The sequence below is a fragment of the Olea europaea genome, chromosome 21 (genome assembly GCF_002742605.1).
Source record: "Olea europaea var. sylvestris chromosome 21, O_europaea_v1, whole genome shotgun sequence".
In the NCBI taxonomy this organism is placed as follows: domain Eukaryota; kingdom Viridiplantae; phylum Streptophyta; class Magnoliopsida; order Lamiales; family Oleaceae; genus Olea; species Olea europaea.
Window position 1 is genome coordinate 15,121,853 of NC_036257.1, and position 27,033 is coordinate 15,148,885.

General features: G+C 35.0%; 2 protein-coding genes and 1 pseudogene across 2 annotated transcripts; 1 reads left to right on the top strand and 2 right to left on the bottom strand.

The window, feature by feature from the left end:
- The first annotated feature begins 8,638 nt into the window (after nucleotides 1-8,638).
- LOC111370866 (mitochondrial inner membrane protease subunit 1) lies at nucleotides 8,639-12,582 on the top strand. The gene is made up of 5 exons (XM_022992767.1): nucleotides 8,639-9,057; nucleotides 9,136-9,360; nucleotides 10,713-10,823; nucleotides 11,642-11,703; nucleotides 12,212-12,582. Exons 1-4 carry the CDS (start codon nucleotides 8,923-8,925, stop codon nucleotides 11,678-11,680), a joined length of 510 nt encoding a protein of 169 aa, XP_022848535.1. The 5' UTR covers nucleotides 8,639-8,922; the 3' UTR covers nucleotides 11,681-11,703; nucleotides 12,212-12,582.
- Nucleotides 12,583-12,822: 240 nt separating this feature from the next.
- On the bottom strand, nucleotides 12,823-15,178 carry LOC111370864 (cytochrome P450 CYP72A219-like). Its single transcript, XM_022992765.1, has 5 exons — nucleotides 14,511-15,178; nucleotides 14,195-14,412; nucleotides 13,874-14,121; nucleotides 13,404-13,788; nucleotides 12,823-13,326 (listed from the first exon to the last, which is right to left on the bottom strand). Exons 1-5 carry the CDS (start codon nucleotides 14,782-14,784, stop codon nucleotides 12,901-12,903), a joined length of 1,551 nt encoding a protein of 516 aa, XP_022848533.1. The 5' UTR covers nucleotides 14,785-15,178; the 3' UTR covers nucleotides 12,823-12,900.
- Nucleotides 15,179-15,275: 97 nt separating this feature from the next.
- LOC111370865 lies at nucleotides 15,276-17,672 on the bottom strand (annotated as a pseudogene).
- Nucleotides 17,673-27,033: the final 9,361 nt, after the last annotated feature.

Consider the following 27,033-nt stretch of genomic DNA (forward strand, 5'->3'; position numbering starts at 1 on the left):
TTCAGTGACAAGCACCTAATCCCCTGTTGAGCATCCAATCGAAGTAGATATTGCTCGGTTGCACTAAAGCCCCAAAAACAGGCAATCGAAGGTTACAGAGTTCAATCACTATAAGAATATACAAGAAAGAGACTTATCTCTTCAAAAAGAATCATAGATCTGCTTCAGACTCGCACAGAATCAATATACCACATTCCTAATCTCAACACATGAGAACTCTAAGTTTCACTCAAGAAAAGATCAATATACAGTGAGTAATAACCTTCCAAAACATCGAATGAGATGATCGATTACAGAAAATAGGGAAGACTGAAAACCCTAACTCGAGAGAGACAAAGAACTCTCTCGAACCTCACTTAAGAGTCACACAAAAATGAAAAGTCACCGAGTCAAACGAACAGTTCATTCTATTTATATCACCAGAGCGTAAACCTTTCATCCAACGATGGGAATTAAGCCAGGTGTCATCATCAGGCAGAATACCATTTATAAAGGCGTGTTTTCAAAACACGTTTTGTTAGCTGAAAATATGGGAGCACAAATAACAAGGTTCGAGTCTCAACAATTTCCACCGTGCTACCATATTTTCTGCTTTAGTGCAGCTAGTAGACAATATCACTTTCTCCTTTCATTTGCTCCAAGTACCTGCAGCTTTATCACATAGTATCAATAGATAATGACTTCAAACAGTTTTTAAATTTGTTCAAAGGTATTATCTTTGTTCCCATATCAGATGGGTTATATTGAGTAGGTACTTTACCAATTTTCAAAACACCTTTTGAAATAATGTCTCTAATAAAGTGATACTTAATGTCTATATGTTTAGTCCTATCATGATACATGGGATTTTTACTAAGGTGTATGACACTTTGATTATCAGAATATAATGTTGCATTTTCATCAACAATTCCAAGTTCCTTAAGTAATCCACTTAACCATATTCATTCTTTAAAAGCATCAGATGCAGCAATGTATTCTGCTTCAATTGAAGATAAAGCTACAATCTTTTGTAATTGTGATTTTCAACTAATTACTGTACCACATAAGGTAAAGAAATAAGATGAAGTTGATTTCCTATTGTCCCTATTTTCAGCAAAGTCAGAATCAGTAAATCCCTTTAAGGTTAATCCTTCTTTGTTCATTTTAAACACAAGACCCAAGTTTGCATTACCCTTTAAGTATCTTAAGAGCCATTTTAAAGCATTCCAGTGTTCTTCCACAGGGTTACTCATAAACCTACTTAATATACTAATGCTAAAAGTAAGATCAGGTCTAGTACATACCATTAAGTACATCACAGAACTAATAACATTTGCATAAGGTATTTTTGACATTTTATCAGATTCTTCAAAAGTTTTGGGACAGAGATCAGAGGTTAGCTTAAAATGATTTGCAAGAGGCAGAGACACAGATTTACAGTCAAACATGTTAAATTTTTTCAGAATCTTTATCACAAAATAATGTTGATTCAGAAATAACATATTTTTATCTTTATCTTTATAAATTTGCATGCCAAGAATCTTTTTAGCATTTCAAAGATCTTTTATGTCAAATTCAGATTTAAGTTGTTGCTTAATATATTCAATCTCAGATTTATCACAACTTGCAAGCAGCATATCATCCACATAAAGTACAAGATAAAGAGAATGTTTACCTCTTTTACCTCTACAATACAAACACGTATCATAATTGCTCTTTTGAAAACCAAGTTTCAATAAAAAAGAATCAAATCTTTTGTCACTGCCTAGGAGTCTGTTTCAGGCCATACAGGGACTTCTTTAACAGGCATACAACATTTTCTGGATTTCCTTTCAGAAACCCAACTGGTTGTTTCATATAAATTGTTTCATCCAGATCTCCATAAAGAAAAGTAGTCTTAACATCCAACTGGTCAAGTTCCCATCCAAATTGAGCAACTAAGGCAAGTAAACATCGAATTGTTGTATATTTAGCTACAGGAGAAAAAATTTCAGTGTAATCTACTCCTTCCTTTTGTGTAAACCCCTTTGCAACTAACCTAGCCTTATACCTAAGACTATTATTATTTCTCCCTTCACCTTCTTTTATTTTATAAATCCATTTACAGTCTATAAGCTTTTGACCTCTTGGCTTCTCAACTAATTTTCAGGTTTTATTTTTAAGAAGTGAACCCATTTCATCTTCCATAGCTGTTATCCAATGCTTAGAGTCTTTGCAGTTTATGGCATCTTCATAAGTGTTAAGCTCATTTTTAGTTTGTTCCTGATAGGTAAATAATGAAACAAAATCATCTGAATCATATCTTGCAGGTGGTCTAGTCTGCTTTCTTTCCCTATCTCTAGTTAATTGATATTCTTCAATGGGATAGATTGGATTTTCAATCTGGTCATTGGTGTTATTATGCAGATTATTTTCAGTTTCATTTTCAAATTCATTTTCTGCATTAATCATTTCTGGTTCAACAGGTACATTTGTTTTTCTTTCAACTTTAGAAGGCTCCACCTCAATTTGTTCATCATCAGAAGTCAAATTGTGTTTTCCTTCTAGGCATGGCATAAGGGATTCATTGAAGACAACATCTCCCCTAACAATCACCCTATACCATTTCTCACTTTTAACACACAGTCTATACCCCTTCACATTCTCACCATAACCCAAGAAAACACATTTAAGTGATCTTGGTTCTAGTTTTCCAATATTCTGGTGTGCATAAGCAGCACATCCAAAGGTTTTTAAATGTGAATAATCAATAGAATTTTTAGTCCATACTGATTCAGGTACTTCAAAATTTAGGGCAGAAGTGGGTGTTCTATTAACTAAATATGCAATTGTTTTTACAGCTTCTCCCCAAAATATTTTTGGCAAACCAGAACTTAAAAGCATACATCTAACTTTATTTAGTAAGGTTCTGTTCATTCTTTCAGCTATACCATTTTGTTGAGGTGTATAGGTAACAGTAAGATATCTTAATATACCATGTTCTTTATAGAAGTTATTGAACTCATGATTACAAAACTCCAGACCATTGTCTGTTCTTAATATTTTTATCTTGTGATCGGTTTGATTTTCTATTTGTGTTTTTCAGTCCCTAAAAACTGAAAAAGTCTCATCTTTAGATTTTAATAAGAAAATCCAGATTTTTCTTGAAAAATCATCAATGATCAAAAGATAATATTTAAACCCTGAAATAGTACACACAGATGCAGGTCCCCACAAATCAGCATGTAAGTACTCTATAATTTGTTTAGTTTTGTGAGTTCCAGGCAGAAAAGGAAGTTTAACTTGTTTACCAATCACACATTGTTCACAATGACCAATATCACCAAGATTTTGTTCTCCAAAAATTCCTTTATTTTCTAAAGTCTTTAGACTTTTCTTGCCAATGTGACCAAGTCTCTCATGCCATAATTTTGCAAAAGAAAAATTTTCAGATAAAGCAGTAGCAGTTAGGCCAAGTAAAGGTTTAGCTTTAAGGAAATAAAGTCCATGTCTCTTAGGGGTACTAATGACTAAATCATTTTCCCTAAGAATTTCAATATGTCCATGACCCAATTTTATGTTGAACTCCATATCATCCAACATTCCTAGAGACACTAGATTCTTCTCAAGTTCAAGCACATATCTAGTTCCTTTTAGAAATAGGACCTTCCCCTTATCAAGTAGCAATTTTATGGTGCCTATTCCATTTACTTTACATGTTATATTGTTACCTATTATGACTTGCCTACCAGTAGTTTTTTCAATTTCAAGAAAACTATTCTTATTAGGGCACATATGAAAGGAACAGCCTGAATCAAGGATCCATTCATCACTTAGTCTCTTGTCCCCATTAACAAGTACTAGGCCATCTTCATTTTTATCTTTGTTATACAATAAGGCTGCATCCCCAACTTCATATTTCTTTTCTTTTGTCTCATTTTTCTTTTTATAACAGTTTTTAATAAAATGACCTTGTTTTCCACAATAAAAACATTTCTTTCCTTTGGCCTTGTTTTTAGACTTTCCCTTATCACCCCATTTTTGCTTAGTTTCAAATGAAGCCTTTGAGTGATAATTAGGTTTACTAAAGCCTTTTCCTTTTGCCATTAAAGTATCCCCACTATGAGTTTCTTTTGTTTCAGATTTTATTTCAAGGGCCTTATTTTTTAGGGCATTAATTATTATTTTTGTAGTAAGTTCATCCCTGCCATATTCTAAGGCAACCTTGATATCTTTATATCTATCACTAATAGAGTTCAACAAGATCATAGCCAACTGATCTTGTGAAAGTTTTTCATCAAAGTTGGTAAGATCTTGAGTCAATTTTGTAAACCTATTCAAGTTATCATCCAAGTCAGTGGAAGGGTCCATTTTAAAAGAAAAGAGCTGTTTTAACAGATAACATTTGTTAGGAATGGTTTTTGTCACATACTGTTTTTCTAATTTGGTCCACAGTTCAGAAGCTGTCTTAGTTTCACCAATAGTTCTTATAACATTCTCAGACAGATACAAGAAAATAGTGCTCCAGGCTATCTCTTCTAATTCAACCTTCCTAGTAGGGTTCATGTCTTGAGACCAAGTGTCATCTAAAGCCCTAACACATCTCATTTGCATCAGTATAGCTTTCATCTTTTGACTCCACATATTGTAATCAATTTTTCCATCGAATTGTGCAACCTCAAATTTAGCAGTAGCCATTTTCTTATGTCACATAAAATGTACAAGTTCGAGTTAAAAATCACACAACAGCATACACTGGACACACAACAATGTCAACAAGGAGTATTGTTCTCAGTATTGATCAAGAATACACAACACATGCAAGTTTAAAACATATAAGTAATATGCAGATCAAATCAAGGACTCAACAATAGCAGGCAGAAATTTTAGGTTTCTGAGAAGTTCCTCCTTCAAGATCCCCGAGATGCACCCCCAAATTGGGCTTTTCTCAGATTTCCAAGACCTCATAGGAGTCTTTGGACAAAGACCAGACACCAGTGGGTAAATGGTGTATGGTTAATCAAGGGAAGAAAATCGAAACACACAATTTCATAAAGTAAACTTTACAAGTTTAGACAGATCTCACCCAACAAGTATAAAATACTCAAGGTCCTTCAATACTGTTTAAAAATAATTCCAGAAATTTCAAATCTGCCGCAGATCGAGCCCTCCTTCAAAGATCCAGGTATCTTGCCCCAGTTCAACGCTCTGATACCACTGAAAGGGGGCAAAAAAAACCCACACATTAATTGCAAGATACAATCGAGCTCAAAACAGAAATTAAACTTGCAGAAAATAAATAACACAACAAGATTTTCCTGCCGAAGCCCTAGAGGTTCAGTGACAAGCACCTAATCCCCTATTGAGCATCCAATTGAAGTGGATATTGCTCGGTTGCACTAAAGGCCCAAAAATAGGCAATTGAAGGTAACAGAGTTCAATCACTATAAGAATACACAAGAAAGAGACTTATCTCTTCAAAAGGAACCACAGATTTGCCTCAGACTCGCACCGAATCAACAGACCACATTCCTAATCTCAACACATGAGAACTCTAAGTTTCACTCAAGAAAAGATCAATATACAATGATTAATAACCTTCCAAAACATCAAATGAGATGATCGATTACAGAAAATAGGGAAGACTGAAAACCCTAACTCGAGAGAGACGACGAACTCTCTCGAACCTCACTCAAGAGTCACACAAAAATGAAAAGTCACTGAGCCAAATGAACAGTCCATCCTATTTATATCACCAGAGCGTAAACCCTTCATCCAACGGTGGAAATTAAGCCAGGTGTCATCATCAGTCAGAATGCCATTTATAAAGCTTTATTTTCAAAACACGTTTTGTTAGCTGAAAATATGGGAGCACAAATAACAGGGTTCAAGTCTCAACAATACTCATTTTCAACCACGCATTTTATGAGATTCACAACATGTCAACTACACATTTCATCAACACTTATCAAAATTTACTTAAAATAAACTAAACATTGGATCAAAAGTCCATGAAGAACATATTGACAGGCAATGCCATTCATTGATGTAGTTTTTTCTTTCTACAAATGTTACCATGTTAACTATAAAAGACAAAAGATGGAAGTTGATCAACCCATATAAAAATGGTTGACTCGCAAAGTACATAAGCTAAAACATTTGCTTCATGTCAAACAAAGGTACATTTTAAACAAACTTTTTGGCTGACTGCAATTCCAAGTCCTCTAGGAATGCTATACATTGCCGATATAAGGAGGAAAGCTCACAATACAACTTTAATAAGAAGACGATAATTAACACTTTGGAGCAGAGACGGCAAAATACCCCTTGATCATCCTTCTCGAATTTGTATTTTTATAGCTCATGTTTGGACCAGAGTGTCCTGGTGCTATAAGGGTTCAGTCCAAAGCTAATACTATTTCCTGTCAGCCTTCCTTATCACCCGTGTTTGGACCAGAGTCTACAAGGTTTGCCCCTTGATCCTACTGTTATAAGAGTTCTGCCCTAAGTGGATATTCCTTTTTTGTCAACCTTCCTCCCCTCTCGTATTTGGACAAGAGTGTCCTAATGCTACAAGGGTTCGTCTCGAAGCTGATTCTTTTGTGTCAGCCTTGACAAGTGTCCTTATGTTATACGGGTGATTCTTTTGTGCAACCTTCTCGAACAAAGAAAATTAGTGTGTTTTAATCAATGTTTTAAAAGGCGTAATACATAGCTATGCGTGGAGGCAAATGGGCTAGGGGAGTTTAGGCGAGGCATATGCATAAAAAAGGATAAAAGGCGTTTTCTTATTTTAATGTTATTTTAATTTTTACTCAATCAAAAAGTCATTTAATTATTAAAAAAAATACATACAAAATGAAAGTTTAGGGAATGTTCTACAACCACTTGAAAATTCACGAGAATGATTTACTATGTCAAATTCAAATTTTAGCGTTACCAAGTTTACGTTCCAATTTACCGTTTGACCTTACGCGCGGAATTAATACAATTAATTGTAACAAGTCACAAATTAATTGTTGTCTAAGTGATTAAACGTACACGTCCAATTAAGCCTATGTTGAATTGTTAATTTGCGTAAAGTAAATAAAACAGTAATAACACCAACTTTCAATATGATGACGAAGAAACCCTAATGTAGGTAAAACTCTGGGACCAAGCCAGTAGTTTCCACTATATCAATCCAGCCAGTACAAGTTATGCCAAACTCTGTACCAAGTCAGACTCGCTGTTCTAGTCTCACGATCTACTACCGTAGATACTGCTAGTCTCCTGCTAGCTTCCCGATCTACCTCCTGCAGCCCAATCTGCTTCCAATACAGCCCCCTGGCCTCTAACTGATTGTATCACCAAGTGAAATTCCAAGAACCTCCTGTTCTTGTCCAATTCTTGCGCTTGTCATCCATCTCTCTCAATCTCCTAATGAGAGAGTCCCTTCCTCAATAGATGAAGAAGTCCAAGTGTTTTGTCTTCACAAATAGTGATGTTTTCCCCAATAGTGGATTGCCCGAATCACAATGTATTTATGGATGAATTCCTTGTTCAGTTCTGCCTTAGATCACTTGAGAGAATATTGAAGATGATATCTATGTAAAGCACACTATGTCAATCTTTCTTTCACGTTCACAGCCTTTGTACTTATAGTTGGGGGCAATTATGAGTCCTAGGCCGAGTCAAACTTTCCAGAAATCGAAAATACGATTTTCCATATAACACCGTCGCTCGAGCGAACAGCGAGTGACGCCACTTCGCTTGAGCGGCGAGCGAGCGACGACCATTCTGCTTCCCCTCGCTTGAGCTGCGGCAGGGCGAATAGCTAGTGAACTTCTGGCACCGCAGCCTTGATTTGAACCAAACACTCAAACCCTAGTCCCTACCATTTAGCTTTGCTAAATTGCACTCTAATTCCCTGACTTTTATAACATTGTACAATTGAGTCCCTGACTTTTACAAATTTACAATTTAGTCTTTTTGTACACAGAATCGTCAATTACACCCTTAAACCTAACACAAAACATCTAATACAGATTTATAGGAACTTTAGACAAAAAAATTTTAAAAGTTTCAAATGTAAATACCAAGTAGTAAGTTTCAAATGTAAATACCAAGTAGTAAGTTTCAAATGTAAATACCAAGTAGTAAATAAGTAGAAATTTTAGGGAATTTTCCTTTGTTCAAGGTTTCAAACGGTTGTTTTGAGTTTGGAGCAGACTAAGTGAAGAAATCAACCTTTAAATTTTAAATTAAAAGAATTATAATTTTTTTTTAAAAAAATAATGCGCGCGTAATCACGCTTAGACACGCATTAATGGTCAACGGTAATTGTTGACGTCTAAATAAGGAGCTAAGTCGAATAAGTAGAAATTTTAGGGAATTTTCCTTTGTTCAAGGTTTCAAACGGCTGTTTTGAGTTTGGAGCAGACTAAGTGAAGAAATCAACCTTTAAATTTTAAATTAAAAGAATTATAATTTTTTTTTTAAAAATAATGCGCGCGTAATCACGCTTAGACACGCATTAATGGTCAACGGTAATTGTTGACGTCTAAATAAGGAGCTAAGTCGAGTGACTTGGCATTTCTGCTACGCATTGTACATAGGAGGCGTCGTCTAGACACGCCTTTTAGAACATTGGTTTTAATACCTTTCTATCTCGACTCAAGAAAATCGGGTTCAACCCTCTCCTGCCATCCCTGATTTGGAGTCTATACTCCTTCGAACATTGCCAAACTAATTAGGGTATTGAAAAATGTCTACTGTTTGAACCTTCTCCTCATCCACTCAAATTCTTCTGTAGTTGCTTCTGCCCAAACCAAAAAAATAAAAAAATAAAATTTTACCTCCAAGAATACAACTACTACCAATCTACCATGAAGGGGACGAGACTATGATAGCAGAGTAAGAATCAACACAAAAAGAGATAGAAAGGGAAATATTTGAATCTGGGCTCGAGAATTGGACTCAAATATGAGAGCACAATTCTTCCAATTCACGCAAAGATGGAAATCAACAGCCAAAGAAGCCATGGATCACACCATCCTTTTCGCCAAATTCCTTTGCCTCTTACACGTTACCAACAATTATCTCTGCTCGCCTACTCTGGTACAGATTCATTTTTGCCGTCTTAAATTTGTAACATTATGATGTAATCGATTTATTTGCATTTTTGTCTTTCTGAAGGTGTATGGACCGAGCATGCTACCTACGTTGAATTTAACTGGCGACGTGTTGTTGGTGGAGAAGATGTCGCATTTGCTTGGAATGGTGGGGCCGGGCGACGTCGTTTTAGTGCGGTCGCCGGAGAACCCTAGGAAAACAATTACGAAGCGCATTGTGGGCATGGAGGGTGATAAGGTCACCTTCTTAGTGGACCCCAATCATAGTGATCGCTCTCACTCCCTCGTGGTATGATTTTTTCTGTTAATTTCTTGATTTCAATTTCAGTTCTGCTCTTATTTTTAGTTCAATCGTCAATCCCTGCACATTTGTTGAGTGCCTTTGTTAGTGTGAAATTGGGTCTTTCTGAAGAGGAATTTGAGGTCTTGGCCTACTGGGGAAAAGAACTAAGGTCGAAGCTAGTTCTGATGAGTTTGTTCAGTTCTTTGTTGTCTGTTCCACTTATTAGTGTGTGTTATTTGTAGATGGTGTTGATATATCTTGTACCTTCTAATTGTGATACAAAAATTGAAGTGTTATTATTGGAATTAGAAATGATTCAATCCAACTTGGAATAGAGCTTTCTCAAATTCTAGTTCATGAATGGACAAGGAGTTGCCAAACGAAACCGTGACATTGATCAGGGTGCATGTGCTCGGTAACTAAGAATTATCAGATAAAAGAGCACTGATATTACATAAGTTGTTCATCTTTGTCAACCAATTATCAATAAAGATTTCTGATTTAATCAAGAAATAAACTAATATTATACACTTCTGAAACATTTAGTAGGATGGTCACAAGCATGACAAATATTCAGAAAGTTGAAAATAAATTAATAATAAGTGATCACTATGAGAAGTGATTATTCTTGTTATTATTTAGTTTGTTTAAACCAAACTAGATGGGTCTTGAGGATAAATTATCAGTTCAGCCTTGGATCTGCCTGATTTCTTCTCTTTAAGATTTGAAATGGCCACAAAGTCATGATTGAGGGGGTTGTGTTTGGTGGGTGCTTTTTGAATGGTGCCCTTTTGCGACAGTGTAATAATTTCGTAATCTTCACGAATTCAAACTATCTCTAATTGTTGTGACCATGAGGCTAAAAGTTATTTTCATATTTAATAAAGGAAAAAATGGTCTTTGTTTGCTTTGGCTAACAATTTAGTTCAAAGCATCTGGAATTCTTGTGATGTATCTGACTGATGAGAAAATTAAGTGAGCTCTGAGTAGAAATTTTCTTCATTCTCCTGCATACTCATGAGAGAGTTCACATATCGACTGTGAAGGCACCTGCATGCTAACTTCATTACATCCACGGGCAATATGAAGTAATCAAATCCAATCAATTTGACAGATTTTGAATGACCTTTGCTGTAATGTTTCGCATCAAAGGATTTCTATTATTTTCTATTTTTTCCCCTGTTCAGGATGATGTTATTAAGCCTCTGTTTGGGAAGAATTTATAAATGGCTTAATTTATAAATAGATACACTTGTGGTTCCATTGGAATATGTGGTTGAATATGAACTTCGACCATTTATAAACAATTTGCAAATTTTGCCAAAAGGAGGCTTTTATGTATATCTTTGGAATTATAGGTGCCTAAGGGCCATGTGTGGATACAGGGAGATAATATCTATGCGTCGAAGGATTCACGGCACCTTGGGCCAATCCCTTATGGTCTGATCCTGGGAAAGGTTTTTTGTAGAGTAAGCTTCTTTTTCTGTTGATTAAATTTCTGGTTTATATGATTTCATTTTTCTAGAGTTGTAGCTTCCCAGTGGGAATAATTATGAATTGCCTGCCAATTTACTTTTTGGATGCGGTCCACCACTCTCGGCATGTCACCTAAATATAGACCCTTTATTAGTAAAACTTTTCCTGTATCATGCAATTTCAAAGCTGAAGAGAAACTTACTGTAACTAGCAAGATTGGAAGAAATTTTTGTAGGAGATTGAGTCCGGTGGTTGAAAATATAATGATTATTGTTTGAAATACTTGTAAATGAATAATTGATTGATATGATGGTAAATTATTATATTTTTAATTGTAGATAGTGTCTCCAACTGCTGATTATGCCATTAACTTGATACTCTACAATATCCATGATAATGGGGTTGTGGAAAGTACAAAAGCTTGAAATTTGTTTATTGTAAATATTTTACATGAGTGAAGCTGTCCTCTCCTTTGCTATTTCGCCTTTTTGTTCTCTTAATGATAATCCAAGCTACTCCACCCGTCCTGAAAATATTTCATTCTGGATCATCTCTTGTTAATGAATTTGTTTAACGACTTTATAACAAGTGCAATAGACATATCTGAGTGCTCCAAGTCCTTAGGGAAAAGAATTCCCTCAGAAATTTTATGACTAACTGCAATGATAATGAGCTTCTCCATTGAAGGAACAATTTAGTCAATTGTAAAATTTAACTTGATGTGTAGGTTATCAGTCTATACGATTCATTTGAAAAGTGATTTTTGAATGTGGTTGATTTGTGAACGCTACTTATATATTCTGTTTTACAGGTTTGGCCACCTGAAGGGTTTGGCTTGTTGGAGCAATAAGAATGATAGAATTATAACTTAAGGTAATGATCAACACTTTACCTTTGAGTAAAATGGTTGCTTATTGATCTATAATCTTTTCCTTTTAAGGGCTTTAATTTTTCATTCAACAGTCGTCATTTAACTTTAAGATGTAAAAGAATTTTCCATTGCTAGTCTAATTATATTCAACTCAGAAGTGTTTGAATCAATGTATTGTAGTTTGCTTTATAACTGATTATTCTGGTCGGAATCAGCACTGCAGTATTGTCATTGTTTGTCCTAGTTTTCTGTCATAACTCAGGGCATTGGGCTTTATATGTTGGTATTGTACAATAAACGTTGTATGTATCAGGTATTATTCTTGTTGACATGATTTAGGAGTTGGAGAGAGGAGTAAAATGGAGATCAGAAACTAGCCTGATTGCATTTGTGTATATAAGTTTTCTGATTGAAAAATTATATCTGAATTTTCTGGTATGAAAAAACTGTCACTATTTGATATCTGGCAACTTCACATCTTTTATGTTTCTGCCTACTGGTTCCCTGCAGCTAGAGCTTCCCGGAGGCTCCACTTTCTGATCAATCAGTTGCTTTATTTATGCCTTCATTCATCAGAATTCATGCCCGCAGCTGCTGCTAGAAACCATGGACTGCATAAATTATTCGCACGGAAATGTTTAGGAAGATTCAATTAAGAAAATGAACTCTTCCACCGAGAAGCATCTTGCTGCGGCTTATGAAGATGAACATTACCTTGTAACTATAAATTTTTAGCTATGACTGAGCACATGATGAATCCATTTGGCTCCGATGATATGTGCAATACAAATATTTCTTGCAGAGATCACAATTTATGTCATGACGTGTTTTGTAATTTGTTTTAAGGTTTTTTTTTGCATTAGTTGGAGAATGTCCCTTCACATTCTGTTGTGCTTTTATCAGCGACGAAAACCCATCCTCTGCCAAAAACTCATTTCTGCCTCGTCTGTAATTTACACATGGATTAATGCTGTTTGAACTCAGTGGTGTAAGTACCCGTCTTATTTTTCTAATTTTTGTTGCTGATAGGAACGAGGAAATGTGTCTTGGAGAAAGAATAACAATCCAGTGAAAGTTACACGGGTTGTAAGCTTTTGGCAAACATATATACAGATTGAATGGAGTGGTGCAAAAGGTTTCATTTTCACGCGAGTTCTCTAGATGAAATATTGTGATGACATAATTTTAAACTAAAAAATTTAAAGCTTCTGCAAAATTATTGAAGCACCGAGCTGGGGTTGAAGTGTCATAACTGGGAAGGGTGCATGCACATAAGATGGAGACAGCTCAAATGAGAATTTTTGTAGAATCATTGATACAGCCATTTTCGCCTCAATCATCGCAAAGTTTTGTCCAATGCAGACTCGAGGACCTGCACTGAATGGCAAGAAGCAGAACTGAGTCTTTGTTGCATTGAAAATTCCTTCAGAAAATCTCTGCGGTTTGAACTCCTTCACATCTTTCCCCCAAATCTTGGGGTCGTAATGGAGTAGGCCTATTAGCAGTGTCAATTGTACTCCGACTGGTAGAGTCGTGTTTCCCAGCTTCACTGGCTTCGTAGGAGCACGAATGATCAAAGGGGCAGGTGGATACAGCCTTAAGACTTCTTGAAGAATCATAGTTACCTGCAGGTACAGTGTTGTTAGAATTGATGATTTCAATTATATGGTGAAATATTATAGCAGGGAATAAGAATTTTTACAGTTTTAAGGTGGTTTAGTTCATCAAAAGTTGGCGTTTTCATCCCAAAAACTTGCAAAACCTCGTCTCTTGCACGGACTTGCCATTCTTGATGTTTACTTAGCAATACAATAGTCCACACGAGTAAATTTGAAGTCGTCTCAGAGCCAGCAAAGTAGAATAGTTTACACTCCTCAATTACCTCTTCGATGCTCATCCCTCCACTCTTGTTTCCATGTTCTTGAATTTCCTTGAAATTCGATTCCATTAAGATGCCTAATAAGTCATCAGCAGTAGCTTCTCCTCTTTCCATTGCCTTCTCTCTTTTGTTGACAATACCCCTTAACAAGGCCTGAATTTCTTGAGAGATTGCTTTCACTCTTCTGTTTGCTTTGATTGGTAAATATCTGTCAACAAAACAAATTAGCCCTTCAAAGCTAAACCAATATTCAAGTGATCTTCATCATGTTTATGTAAAAATTTAATGTGTACCTCCATCCCGGGATAAAACTGAACTGCAATAGTTGCAAAACGAGCTCGACTTCTTCTTTTTGAAGCTCGAATATTCTCCTTCCATCTTCGAAGTTACAACCAAATGCTGTCCGTGAAATGACATCACCTGTTAAATCTTCAATAGATGGCCAAACATCCAGTTCAAATGAACCTTCAGTTCTTGAAACTAATGCTTCCCATTTGTCTATCATATTGGAACAGCTCAAATTAATTTCTGGTACCATATTCTACATAAACAAATTAAATTTCATAAGTTCCATCAAGCTAATTTACATTGAAATATAATTGATGGGAAACTACCTTCAACTTCTCTAAATGGAAGGCAGGGTTGATAATTTTCCTATGTTTTGTCCATTTTTCATTTTCAAGAAACAGTAGCCCTCCCACAATGGTATCACGTATAGGGTCTGGATGTGGCTTCTGAAATAGTCCTGGTTTTGTCAAAATCTCCTTCATGAGCTCGGGATCAGTGACATTCAATCTCGGTGATGGCCCGAACCATACGAAGGAACTCTTACCTGATTAAACAATTTCACTCGGACTGTTAAGAATGTATGCAATTCTGAAATAAATGCTGCTAATATTGTAAGTATGAATTGTACTTAATGCAGCTTACCAAACTTCTTGATGATCTGGTAATAATACGGAAGAATGTGAGAGGATATATCATCACAGAGTTTGACTGATCTGGGCCGTTCTTCTTTCATGGAGGTGATAAAGTCTTTCATGTCTCCTATAAAGAATCTGTAAGAATTCCCATTAAAACCTTGCTTTCTTAGGCATTTCTCCAGCTTCTTAGGCCTTAGCCAGACCCAATTTAGAAATTTCACTGTCCATGTTACGGATGCTATTAAAATGCAGGTGAAAAGTATGCCGAATGTTGCATCCATCTTTTCCTGGCTAAATCAACAGATTTTTGTCTCTTTCTCTCTCACGGGAACAATTCTCGGGCTAGGTCCAATTCCAAACCCCACGGAGCAGTAAATTTGCATATATAGGTGAGTCGAAGTCAAGGGAGAGTTTATTCTATCGAAGTTCTTAGAGTTATCCTTGTAAATGCAGTCAATTTTGTCTAGACTTCCAATTGCCACCCAAGAAAAATCGCCCTTTTGTCAGCACTTTTTTGGCTTTAGGTATTGATACCGGCTGAACAGGCTTTCTTTTCTTTATACTTTGTTCAATGCTCTTTATGTTGAGCATGTCATGTATGTTGGGCATGTTTTCAACTTTAAAATGTTACGAGTTATGTTCCTAAGAGAGCTTTAATCCTACATTAATCTGTTCAATCCGGAAATCTTGAGTTGAAGAGAGAATGTACAAGATTGCTTTATCATAAGTAAGATTGAATTCTTGAAGACCAACTAGTCATGTTAAGATGATGTTTCCGAATCCATAAGTTACGATTAGAGTAATAACTCTTATGACATATTTGGTACAGCATATGATATATTCGATACGGTATAGTACAATATAAGATAATCAAGATTCTAACTTATATTAGTTATTCATCTCATTTAATTACATTCAATCTAGCATACCAAACATCTAATTAGGACCAAGGCTTGGATTAGAGCTTATGCAAAATCAGTGGAGCTCCATACTGGGGCTGAAGAGTGATAATGGGGAAAGGAGAATGTTTATAAGATGAGGAGAATTCAAATGAGAAGCGTTGTAATATCATTGCCAGAGCTGTTTTTGCTTCAATCATTGCGAAGTTTTGTCCAATGCAGATTCGAGGACCTGAGCTGAAAGGTATGTAGGTGCCACCAGAAATTCCTTGAGAAAATCTCTCAGGTTTGAACTCCTTTGAGTCGTCCCCCCAAATCTTAGGATTGTGATGTAGTTGGCCTATTAGCAGTGACATCTGTACCCCGGCAGGTAGAGTCATGTTTTTGAGTTTCACAGTCTCTGTAGTGGTTCGAACCATTAGAGGTGCTGGTGTGTACAACCTCAAAACTTCTTGGAGAATCATTGTAACCTGTTAAGTATAGTGTGGTTAGGATAAAAAATCTTCAGAAAACCTGTCATTTGTAAAATTTCAGCGCATACGCATTTAAAATGTTAGTAGAAAGTGGTTCAGATTGAGAGTAATTTAAGGGATTTGTTGTGAGGTTTGATCCTAGATGTATTTTTGTACAGAAGCATGCAGATCCACTCTTGTGGAGCCTAATGGGATGTGTATCAATTTCTAATCAGACCTCGGTAAATGGATTTGTTCTTGTGCCTTATTTTTGTTTATGTGTTTAAGCGAAGAGAAAACTTACAATTTTGAGGTGATTTAGTCCTTCTGAAGTTGGTTCTTCTTTCCCTAAAATTTGAAAAACTTCTTCTCGGGCTCGAGCTTGCCATTCTTGGTATTGGCTTAGCAATACCATAGTCCAGACTAGTAAATTAGAAGTTGTCTCAGACCCAGCAAAATAAAACAGTTTGCATTCCTCGATAACATCCCCAATACTCATTCCCATGTTCTTGTTTCCATGTTCTTGAATTTCTTGCAAATTCGATTTCATTAATAATCCCAACAAGTCATCTCTAACTGTTTCTCCCCTTTCCATTGCCTTTTCTCTTTTGCTAACAATACCTTTTAGCAAGGAATGTATTTCCTTGGAGATTGCTTTAAATCTTCTGTTTGCTTTAGTTGGAAAGAATCTGTGTTCCATAAAATTAAATTCATCGAACTAAACAAAATTCTTTTTTGAAACATTAGCTTATACAAAAAAATTTGTTTGTTACCTCCATCCAGGGATAAAAGATAACTGCATTATTTGCAAGGAGAGTTTAACTTGTTCTTTCTGGAGCTGAAAAATTCTTGTCCCTTCTTCATGACTGCTGCCAAATGCTGTGCGCGAAATCATGTCCCCGGATAAATCTTGAAGGTATGGCCAAATATCGATTTCGGAAGAACGTTCATTGAAACCAATGATTCCCATTTGTGCATCATACTCGAACAACTCATACGTATTGCCACTAGCGTGTTCTACAAGCAAAATTAAGGGTCCATGAATCAGAAGTATGAACTTTTAGCATAAAGGTTCATATGATCGAAAGTATGAACAAGAGTGTTATAGAAGCGCATATTTAGGATCGGCTACATGAATCTTTTTCTTAGATGTACCGAAGTAGGCAAAAGTTATGGAAGATTAGGACTACCTTCAACTTGTGTAGATTGAAAGCAGGGGTGACTATCTTTCTATGTTTAGCCCATTTTTCACCTTCAAGAAACAAAAGCCCTCCCACAATAATCGACCCCAAATCCGGAACTGGCTTTCGAAATACATCAGGTTTCGATAAAATCTCCTTGATAAGCTCCGGATCAGTAATATTCAACCTTGGTGATGGCCCAAACCATATGAATGAATTCTCACCTGATGTTCAAGTAAGTTGCAAGGTTACTAATGAAAATGGAAAAAAAAGAAAAAAAAAAGAAAAAAGAAATTTATATGAAAATACATACCAAACTTGTGGATGCTCTGGTAGTAATAATGAGAAATATGCGGTGCCATATCGTCTGAGATTTTGATTGATTTGGGCTGTGTTTCTTTCATGAATCTGATCAATTCTTTCATGTCCCCAATAAAAATTTTGTAAGGATTTCCATTGATTCCTTGTTTTCTGAGACATTTTTCGAGATTCTTAGGCCTTAACCACGCCCAGTTTAGCAGTTTCACTGCAAATCTTATGGATGCAGCTATGATGATAGAGGTGAATATTGAGATTAGTGTTGCGTCCATTTTTCCCCCAGAAACACTAATCCACCCAAAACTTTTCCAGGATAAAGTTGATAATTTAAATTATTGTTCTTATTTGAAAATATAATTTATTAAAAGGACATTTTTAAGAATGTTGAATTTTAAGGGTACGAGTTGAAAAGTATCCACTCATTTGAATTTAGTGTCAACTTGTCTATTATGTCCTTAATGAAAAGCTACATTTTGAAATGGTATTCTCGACATTTTAAATGTCCTTCTCAACATTTGATTTTTTTTATCAATTTGTCATGAATTTTTAGAAGTGACTTTCATGAGGAGTTATATTAAAATAATGTTTCTTGACATTTCATATGTTATTCTCGACATTTAAACATCATTTCATTTATTTAGAATGACATTTCATTTTGAACATGACATTTCTCTACATTTAAAAATATTGTTCTCGACATTTCTAAATCAATAAAAAATATAACATTTATTATGATTTGACACGTATACTTGTTGAAATAAATATGACAGGTTATGTGTCAAAATTTTATTGGCCAATAACAATATTGCAATTTTTTTGTCTTAGTATGGAATTATAAATTGTTAATAAGAGTATTTTGGTATAAATTCTTCCAAATTAAACATTTTTATAATGGTGGATATTTTTACAAATGACTAGATAAAAAGAGACATTTTGTGAAATTTCCTCTTTATTAAATTCACAATCTAATCAGTCAGTGATGTGACGTGAGAATTGTCTCTATTAATTGGTTATAAAGAGAAGTGGCTTGGAACACCAAAGAAAATTATTTTACTTATCCACAGGAACTCGTATACAATTTAATTATATTGTACAAGGAAATACCTTCACTCCAATAATTGAATGCATAGTCAAAATAAAAAAATCTTCACTCCACCGACACTTGCAGCACACTTTCCTAAAAAAAATTGAACCCCAACATTGAGGTCCTTATCGCCTCACCCCTGGAGCATCGTGAAGAAAATAAATCGCGAGATATGTTCCAACAAGTCAGGGAATAAGAATTTATCTGTACATTGGTGTCCACAAAGAGTCTAATTCCATATCTCAGGAATTAAACCATGTTAAAAGGATGGACTGCCTCACTATTTCTTTTTAATTGGACCCTACTAAAATTGGAGGAGGCCCAAATTTCACGCTTTTGTGCCTCTTGTGTTTGGGTGTGTGCCGTACACGTGGCACATCCCCAACCGTTAGATAAAGGCGGTCCAACTGATTTTGATATTTACTTGGCTCTTGGCCGTTTGACGTTTCGGTTGCACTCTCTCTAGAACTTTCTGTCTTTCTCTCTGTGTGAGAGTCTGTTCGTGTTTTTCCTTTCTATGAAATGTAATACTAAATCTGTGTGATTTTTGAAAGTCTTTTGAGTAAGGATTGTAAAGTTCGAGTGATCTTTGTGATATTGTTGAAAGGAAATCTGTATGGAAAAGAGGCTCTTTGTGAAAATTAGTGGAAACTCGAGCATATTTCTTGATTGAGGCTCAACGGGTGATTAGGTCCTTGGACTGAACATCCGGGCTCCATTTTGGAGCAAAACATATCTGGTGTTCAAATTTCGTTTATTCTATCTTTTATTCTGAAATCATTTTTTGGTTCGTGAATAAACCTTTAAAATACAAGATTATATCAACTCTGGGACCAACAAGTGGTACCAGAGCGATTTTTAAAAGGATTTTTTCTAACTATGTGTTGCAAAATCTTTTCTCGTTGTTGAACTTGCAAGATCTGGAGTTTGTGCTCATTGTTTTGTAAAGAAAACTTTCTGGAATTTCTTTGTAATTCTCGATTTACTTTCGATCGGTAAATGACCGGTCAGATCTGAAAGTTTCTTGAAGATCTTGCAAGATCTTGTTACTGATTTGTTGTTCTTGGATAATCTTGTTACAAAATTAGATAACTCGACACTAACTCGCTTTGATATATTGTTTATGTACTCTATTTTTAGGAAATCGGTGCAGCTCGTACTGAGTCGGTGAGATGAGTTGACTCAATCCGAGTTTACACCGAGTTCTTGATTTACTGCTAAGTTCATATTGAGTCACTACAACTCGGAGGGTTCTTGAGCTTGACTCGGAGTTCTGGTTCAATTCTTTGCTACTTACTGATTGATAATTTATTCTAAAATTAATATTTCGGTAACCTCTAAACCTAAAATTTATTCTGTTAGTCAGTATATTAAATAATTTCTTGGACCCAGTCATTAAGGTAAGTAATCTACCACTACTCATCTTTGTCCAAGATTTCCTACGAGGATCTGGGAATCTGAGGGGGTAGTGGAAACCAAGATTACCACTCCTTAGGCTGTTAAATAGTGCACATTATTCCTGTCATCAGTTATTGATCTCTGTATTCACAACTTTGTATTACAATACACTGTATGTTGCATTGTTATGGTTTTGTAAATAATTTGTCAATATGTCAACTGCTCAGAAATTTGATGTTGAAATTTGGAATGGTACCGGAGACTTTAGTATCTGGCGCCAGAAAATGAGGCCCCTGTTAGTGCAACAGAGGTGTGCTGGTACACTTGATGGCACCTGGGCTACTGAGATTAGTACCTATAGGTGACAAGAACTAATTGAAATTGCCTGGAGCACCATTTTTCTACACTTATCTGATAGTGTAATTAGAAAGGTAGGTGAAACTACTACTGCTGAGGCATTGTGGACAAAATTAGAAACTCTATACTTAACCAAAACAATGCCAAATAAGTGATATCTCTTAAGACAGTTCTATAACTTTAGGTTTGATCCCTCTAGCAGTTTAGAAGACAATATCGACAAATATACAAAACTAACTCAAGATCCAACCAACTGTGATGAAGAGCTACCTGATCAACAACAGGATGTTGGCCTATTAAATTCTCTAAGTGAGAAATATAGGGATGTTAGAAATGCCCTAAAATATGGGAGAGAGGATCTTACTGTTGACATAATAATCACTGCTTTAAGGAATAAAGATCTTGAGCTATAACTTGACTTTAATCACAGTAAGGGCGGTGAGGGCCTGCATATTAAAGAAAAACCTCCTTGGGGTAAAAAGATCAATCAGTGCAATTTTACCTTCTCTAAAAGGGGAAAATATGTGAATCAGGAATTTAAGGATAAAAGTATGAATCAAGTGAAGAAAAAGAACCAAGTCAGGAAATGATATTACTATGGAAAGATAGGACATCTAATAAAAGACTGTTTTAAGAAAATGTCTGACTCAAAAGAAAAGAATAATGCCAATAGGTATGCAGCAATTGTCTGCACCCATGACCCTGAAATACAGGGGGTTGTCCTTGAAAATACTACCAGAAGGGATCCAAAAGAATGGGTTCTCGATTCTGATTGTACCTTTCACATGTACCCCATTAGAGATTGGTTCTCTAAATTTGTTGAACTTGATGAGGGTGAGATCCAAATGGGAATGGCATGAGTTATCAAATTAAAGGAATAGGGAAACTGAAATTAATGTTGAGCAACAATTGTATTCTTGAACTGACAAATACTAGATATGTTCCTGAACTCAAAAGAAATCTAATCTCTTTGGGAGAATTAGATGATAACTATAACATAATGATCCACAAAGGTCTTTTAAGACTTAACCTTGATAACAAAAATATCATCTCCTCTCCTAAGATAAATGGTATCTATACCATTTGTGCTGAACCTTTAGTAGGTCACAATGCTACTGTTTTAAACTCTTCCTTAACCAAATCCTTAATCTGGTATAGAAGGCTTGGCCACATTTCTGAAAAGGGATTAATTTCCTTAAACAAACTTAGATGCTTTAGGAATGATAACATTGAAAAATTAGATTTTTGTAAAGACTGTATAATTGGAAAACAAACAAAAATGCCTTTCAAAACTGGACTTTACAAATCCACCTCCATCTTAAACTATCTACATGCTGATCTTTGGGGACCAGCTATTGTAAATACTCTAAGTGGATATAGATTTTATCTACTAATAGTAGATGATTTTTCAAGAAAAATATGGACTTTTCTTCTAAGACAAAAATCTGGCATTTTTCAAACTTTTAAACATTGGAAATTGATGACTGAAAATCAAACAAATAAGAAAATCAAAGCACTTAGAACAGATAATGGACTTGAGTTTTGTAATTCTGAATTTTATTCTTTCTGTGAAGACTTTGGAATTTTAAGACACAGAACTGCGACTTACACTCCTCAGCAAAATGGAGTTGCAGAAAGGATGAATAGAACTCTATTGGAAAGAGTCAGGTGTATGCTTCACAATTCTGATCTTCCAAAACTGTTTTGGGGAGAAGCCCTAAAAACTGCAACTTATTTGATAAATAGAAGTACATCTAGTGCTGTTGATTTCAACATTCCTGAAAAACTGTGGTCGGGAAAAATGCCAGATTATAGTAAACTTAAGGTGTTTGGCTGTGATGCCTAATCACATCAAAATGAAACAAAATTAGAACCTAGATTCTTAAAATGTGTTTTTTTGGGTTATGAGGAGGAGACTAAGTGTTATAGACTTTGGGTTAAAGAGCAACATGGTTATGAGGTTATATTGAGTAGGAATATCATCTTCAATGAAAATATAGTTCCCTGTAATAGCCCATCAACTCCTAAATCTGATGAACTTGCACTTGTTGGAGAAATCTTAGTGGAAGATCAAACTGAAACTGATATAGATCAACATGATTTGATTGAGGTGGAGTCTACTCAATCTAGTAATGATAGTAATCATAATGATCCAGGATCTGAGGCTGAATCATTAGACCCATCACTTACTGATTATCAACTTACAAGGGATAGAGAAAGAAGGAACATAATACCTTCTACCAGATTCAGTAATAATGACTTTGCCACCATGTTTTCTGTTTTAGACTCCTTAAACTTTGAACCCAATAATTTTGAAGAAGCAATAAATTGTCCTGACTTTAAACTTTGGAAGGAAGCTATGAATGAGGAAGTGGATTCTTTAATCAAGAATAAAACCTGGGTTCTTGTCAACAAACCTATAGATAAAAGGGTAGTTGACTGTAAATGAATTTTTAAAATAAAACAAGGAGACTCTAAAACAGAAAATAAAATATATAAGGCCAGATCAATGGCTAAAGGTTTCGCCCAAAAGGAAGGAATAGATTTTAATGAGATTTTTTCACCAGTTGCCAAATATACCTTATAATGTCCTGAAAAATTTGGCGGAATAGAATTTAATTTTTTGTATGCTATATTTTAATATTTTGAAAGGTTAGGGACCAAAGTATATAGTAAATATCAATTTTACTTGGATTAAAATGTGGATATTGGCGGAGCAATAATTATTATATAAATATTGGGATCGTTGGATATATCGCAATTAATTATGCATGTTAAGTTCGAGAAAAAGTTAATTTGGATTAGCGGAGTCCAAATTATCAAGATCGAAAGATATAACTTTAAATTGTATTTTTAATTAATTATTTAATCAATTTAAATTCTTTCACAAGTGGCGTGAGAGGAGGGAGAATCTTGATAGGTTATGATTGAAATTTTGTTTTTACTCAAATAAAGATTTAAAAAAAGGGGGGAGATAAAGGAAGTCACGTGAGTGGTTAAGCAAAATTAGATGTACTGCCACGTGTTGGTTTTTGAGTGGTTTAGTTGTTGACAAGATGCGGTCAAATTTTGATTTCCAATATTTTATCTATAACTCTCTTTTTTTTTCACTTTCACACGTCCCTTCGTACCAACTCTTGTATATTTGCCTATGAATATAATTACACACCATAGAAGATACATAAAAATATATATATAAGCAGAGAGGCAGAAAGAAAAAAAAAAGGGATTTGTTGGAACGTGAATTTTATTTTGTCTTCCAAAAATCATAACAAGATAGGATATAAGGTGCAGTGTTTTTATGTCCCATTTAAATATTTTTTTCATGTTGATGAATTTTATACTCATGAAAGTTAAAGTTATGATATAATATGTTATGATGTGAATGATATGGCCATTCCGGTACAATAATATGATATGATATGATATAAGCTCTTACCGAATTTTAAAGATATGAGACGGTATGATTTTTCTGATGCATGTTTTAAAATTTTTATACGGTATCGCACCATAAATTTTTATATCCTACTGAGTATTTTCATGTACTCACCATTTTCCCTACTCCTCACAGATTAAAACGGGTCGTTGGTTGGCGGGTGATGCGGTGGAGTTGTGATGCCAGAAATTATGGAATTCAAGATAAATAAATTCTAAGTAACATAATTAGGAAGTTTTATTTATTTATTTTTCTTTGCGTTATTTCAGTTTTATCTTCATGTTAAATTTGAAATTTAATATTTGGAACATGGTTCAATTAATTATGTTTTTCATAGACTTTATTTATTTTATAGATGGAACTAGAAAGATTTTCATGTCGAATGTTTGACATAATTTATTTAATTATGAAATAAATGTCTTAGTAACGATTTTAAATCTTTAAATTTTGGGTCGTTACAGTATGGTATCAGAGCATAGGTTTAATTTCCTGTAGATCCACATGTATTCTCTTAATCTAGTTTAAAAAATATAAAAAAAAATTGGGACGTGAATAGTGACCCGTCACTGTTCAAACCTTGAACAGTGACGGATCACTATTCACGAGAACAGTTTATACAATAAAAAATACCTAAGAAAGAAATAGTTCTTGAGCAACTGATATAATGAAAGTTGATAAAAATTGTGGATTCTATAAAATGCATAGTTAAAGATAAAATTAAAAAAAAAAATTGTAACCAAATAGGAACGTAGAGTGAGCTCAAAAGATGTTAATGCCTCAAAAGATAAAATAGGATTAAAGGACATGTTTATAATTTTTAATTTTCTAGTAATGAAATTAATTATTATTGATTTTCAATCGCCGTCTTATTTGGATTCTAACATGCTATGTCACCCGAGCTAAATGATGAAATTGCAATTGCAGAAAGTTTTAAAGATTCTTTGATTAGTGATATTTCAAATAAATTTTCCAAAAATCCCAAATGATTTCCTTCTTCTTTCTCAATATAGGCAAGGTTTCAACTGTTAGTCGGTTTTAATTAATCCATTAATAGACATGATATAGGAAGACTATTAGGTAGATGTAATTATTTGAATCAAGTCAATAATGCATCATTAAATTTGTAACTGGCCCAACTTTCCTTTTTAAGAATTTAAGAATTCAAGCTTAAAAATTAATTATTATGATAATAAGAAAAGTTTAGTCGAACTTATTGCATTTGCTAGTATATATATAAACATTGGATTTTACACGTTTTAAATGTTACGTGTAATAAAATGTTTAATTGTTTCATTGCGCAATTTGATAAATGTTAATATTTTTATGAAAATTTATGAATTTAACAATAATGATAATTTAAAGTCATTAAATATATGAATGATCTTTGGCACTCAACGACCACCAATCAACCACCCTCCAATGACTCTAAGGTACGTAAAGGGGTAAGAAAATAAATGTACTTAGATATTTTGCATAATTTAAATATTTTAAATTGCATATCTTTAAATTTTTAAGATTATTTTTCTCGTTAAATTTATGATATGCATACGATAAAGAGTCATGTTACACTTACAAAGTTAGGTTACAAAGTTGTGTTACAAAATAACATCTACACCAATCATTTCAAAAACAAATTTTTAAATCATTTCAAATCAGTGGCCTACATTTTGTCAACACACCTAGTATCTTCACTTTTGCAAAGCTACTTTGTAAGAGTAGCTTTATTCTACGATAAAATAAGTATTACTTGTTAGACTTAGTACTAGAATGTGACTGGTAACTTCAAATTGAATTTTAGGAAATGGCACCATCTACTCACACAAACTTGATGCGCGATTTACTACGGGTGGTACAAGAACTTAGCAGACAGAGCCAAGCACCGCCACCATAGAATGCACCACCACAACAAAATGCACCTCCATTTGTCCCGGGAGATATCTCAGTGGTTGAGCAGTTTTGTAGGTACAAGCCTCCGACTTTCGATGGTGGTTCTGACCCACTGGCTGTTGAGGAGTGGATTAGAGGTCTGGAGTGCATCTTCCGACACATCGCTTGTACGGATGCATAGAAAGTGCTATGCGAAGAATTTCTGTTTGTTGGAGTAGCTAGTCATCGGTGGGAATCTGTCTCACGCACTAGGACGAAAGAGCAGCAACGTAATTTGACTTGGGAGCAATTTAAGGATGAAGTGATGGCAAAATATTTCCCACAGGCTTTGAGAGACTTCAAGGAATCGGAGTTTTCGCAGCTCAGGCAAAGAGACATGTCGCTTACTGATTACGAAAGGCAGTTTGAGCAGCTCTCAAGATATGCCCTGCATTTAGTGGATACTGAAGTTAAGAAGATTAGGAGGTTTGAAAATGGACTGCGCCCAGAGATCGGCATGATCATTATGTCCCATCGTTTCACAGCATATTATGAGATGTTGGAGAGAGCCCATGCTATTTCATTTCAAAGGACAACATTTGGACAGTATGCCCAGCAGAGCAGGGAGTCATTGGGAAAAAGAAAGTGGATGATCAGAACAAGAACAGACGTAACTGGCAAAATAAAAGGCCAAGCACAGAAGTTCATATTGATGGGACGAGTGGGAGTATTACACCCTGTCCTAAGTGTAATAAACTCCACAGGGGTGAATGTTTACTTGGGAAGAACATGTGTTTCCGGTGTGGTAAGCCGGGACATATTGCTCTAAACTGCACAGAGCCTCCAAAGAAGAAGGATGATGAGGAGAACAAGAACAAGAAAGGAAATACCCGAGTTTTTGCATTGAATTAGTATGAGGCTGAGCAGGATCCGAATGTGATAGCAAGTGTATTATTTTAATATTTTCGAAATACATGCTTATGTTCTTTTTACCTAGGACCATACATTGTTTATCTCTGTCACTTGGTTGCTAGTCTAACACTATAATTACGAAAACATGTATTCTATTACTATCTGATGTACCTGCTTATGTACTTTTTGATTCTGGGGCTACCAATTCTTTTATTTCTGCATCATTCGCCGCTAGGTCAAACTTTGCATGTATGAAAACGAATTGTGAATTAGAGGTTAGCATTTCTTTAGGAAGAACTCTTTGTACAAATCAGATGACTAAGGCTATGAAGTTAGAGATTGAGGGGAAAATATTACAAGCAGACTTATACCTTTTGGAGATGAATGATTTTGATGTTATCTTGGGCATGGATTGGTTGGGACTTAATCACACGACCATTCGATGTCACGAGAAAGAAGTATTATTTCACATGCCGAAAGATGAAGGATTCCGTTTCTTTGGAGCAAAGTTCAAGTCTTTGCCTCGTCTTGAATCGGCTATTCAAGTGGAAAGGATGTTGAAAAAGAAGTCATGTCAAGGATTTCTAGTTAATATCACCAGTCCCCAACATCCAGAAAAAAACTGTT

What these genes read in the sequence shown, in the direction of transcription:
- LOC111370866 (XM_022992767.1), top strand. Translation starts at nt 8,923, where the DNA reads ATGAGAGCACAATTCTTCCAATTCACGCAAAGATGGAAATCAACAGCC. An exon ending in ATCGCTCTCACTCCCTCGTG is followed by an intron (nt 9,361 to 10,712) that starts GTATGATTTTTT and finishes TTGGAATTATAG; the next exon opens with GTGCCTAAGGGCCATGTGTG. An exon ending in TGGGAAAGGTTTTTTGTAGA is followed by an intron (nt 10,824 to 11,641) that starts GTAAGCTTCTTT and finishes TCTGTTTTACAG; the next exon opens with GTTTGGCCACCTGAAGGGTT.
- LOC111370864 (XM_022992765.1), bottom strand. Translation starts at nt 14,784, where the DNA reads ATGGATGCAACATTCGGCATACTTTTCACCTGCATTTTAATAGCATCC. An exon ending in AGTTTTATCCCGGGATGGAG is followed by an intron (nt 13,789 to 13,873) that starts GTACACATTAAA and finishes TTTTGTTGACAG; the next exon opens with ATATTTACCAATCAAAGCAA. An exon ending in AACTAAACCACCTTAAAACT is followed by an intron (nt 13,327 to 13,403) that starts GTAAAAATTCTT and finishes CTGTACCTGCAG; the next exon opens with GTAACTATGATTCTTCAAGA.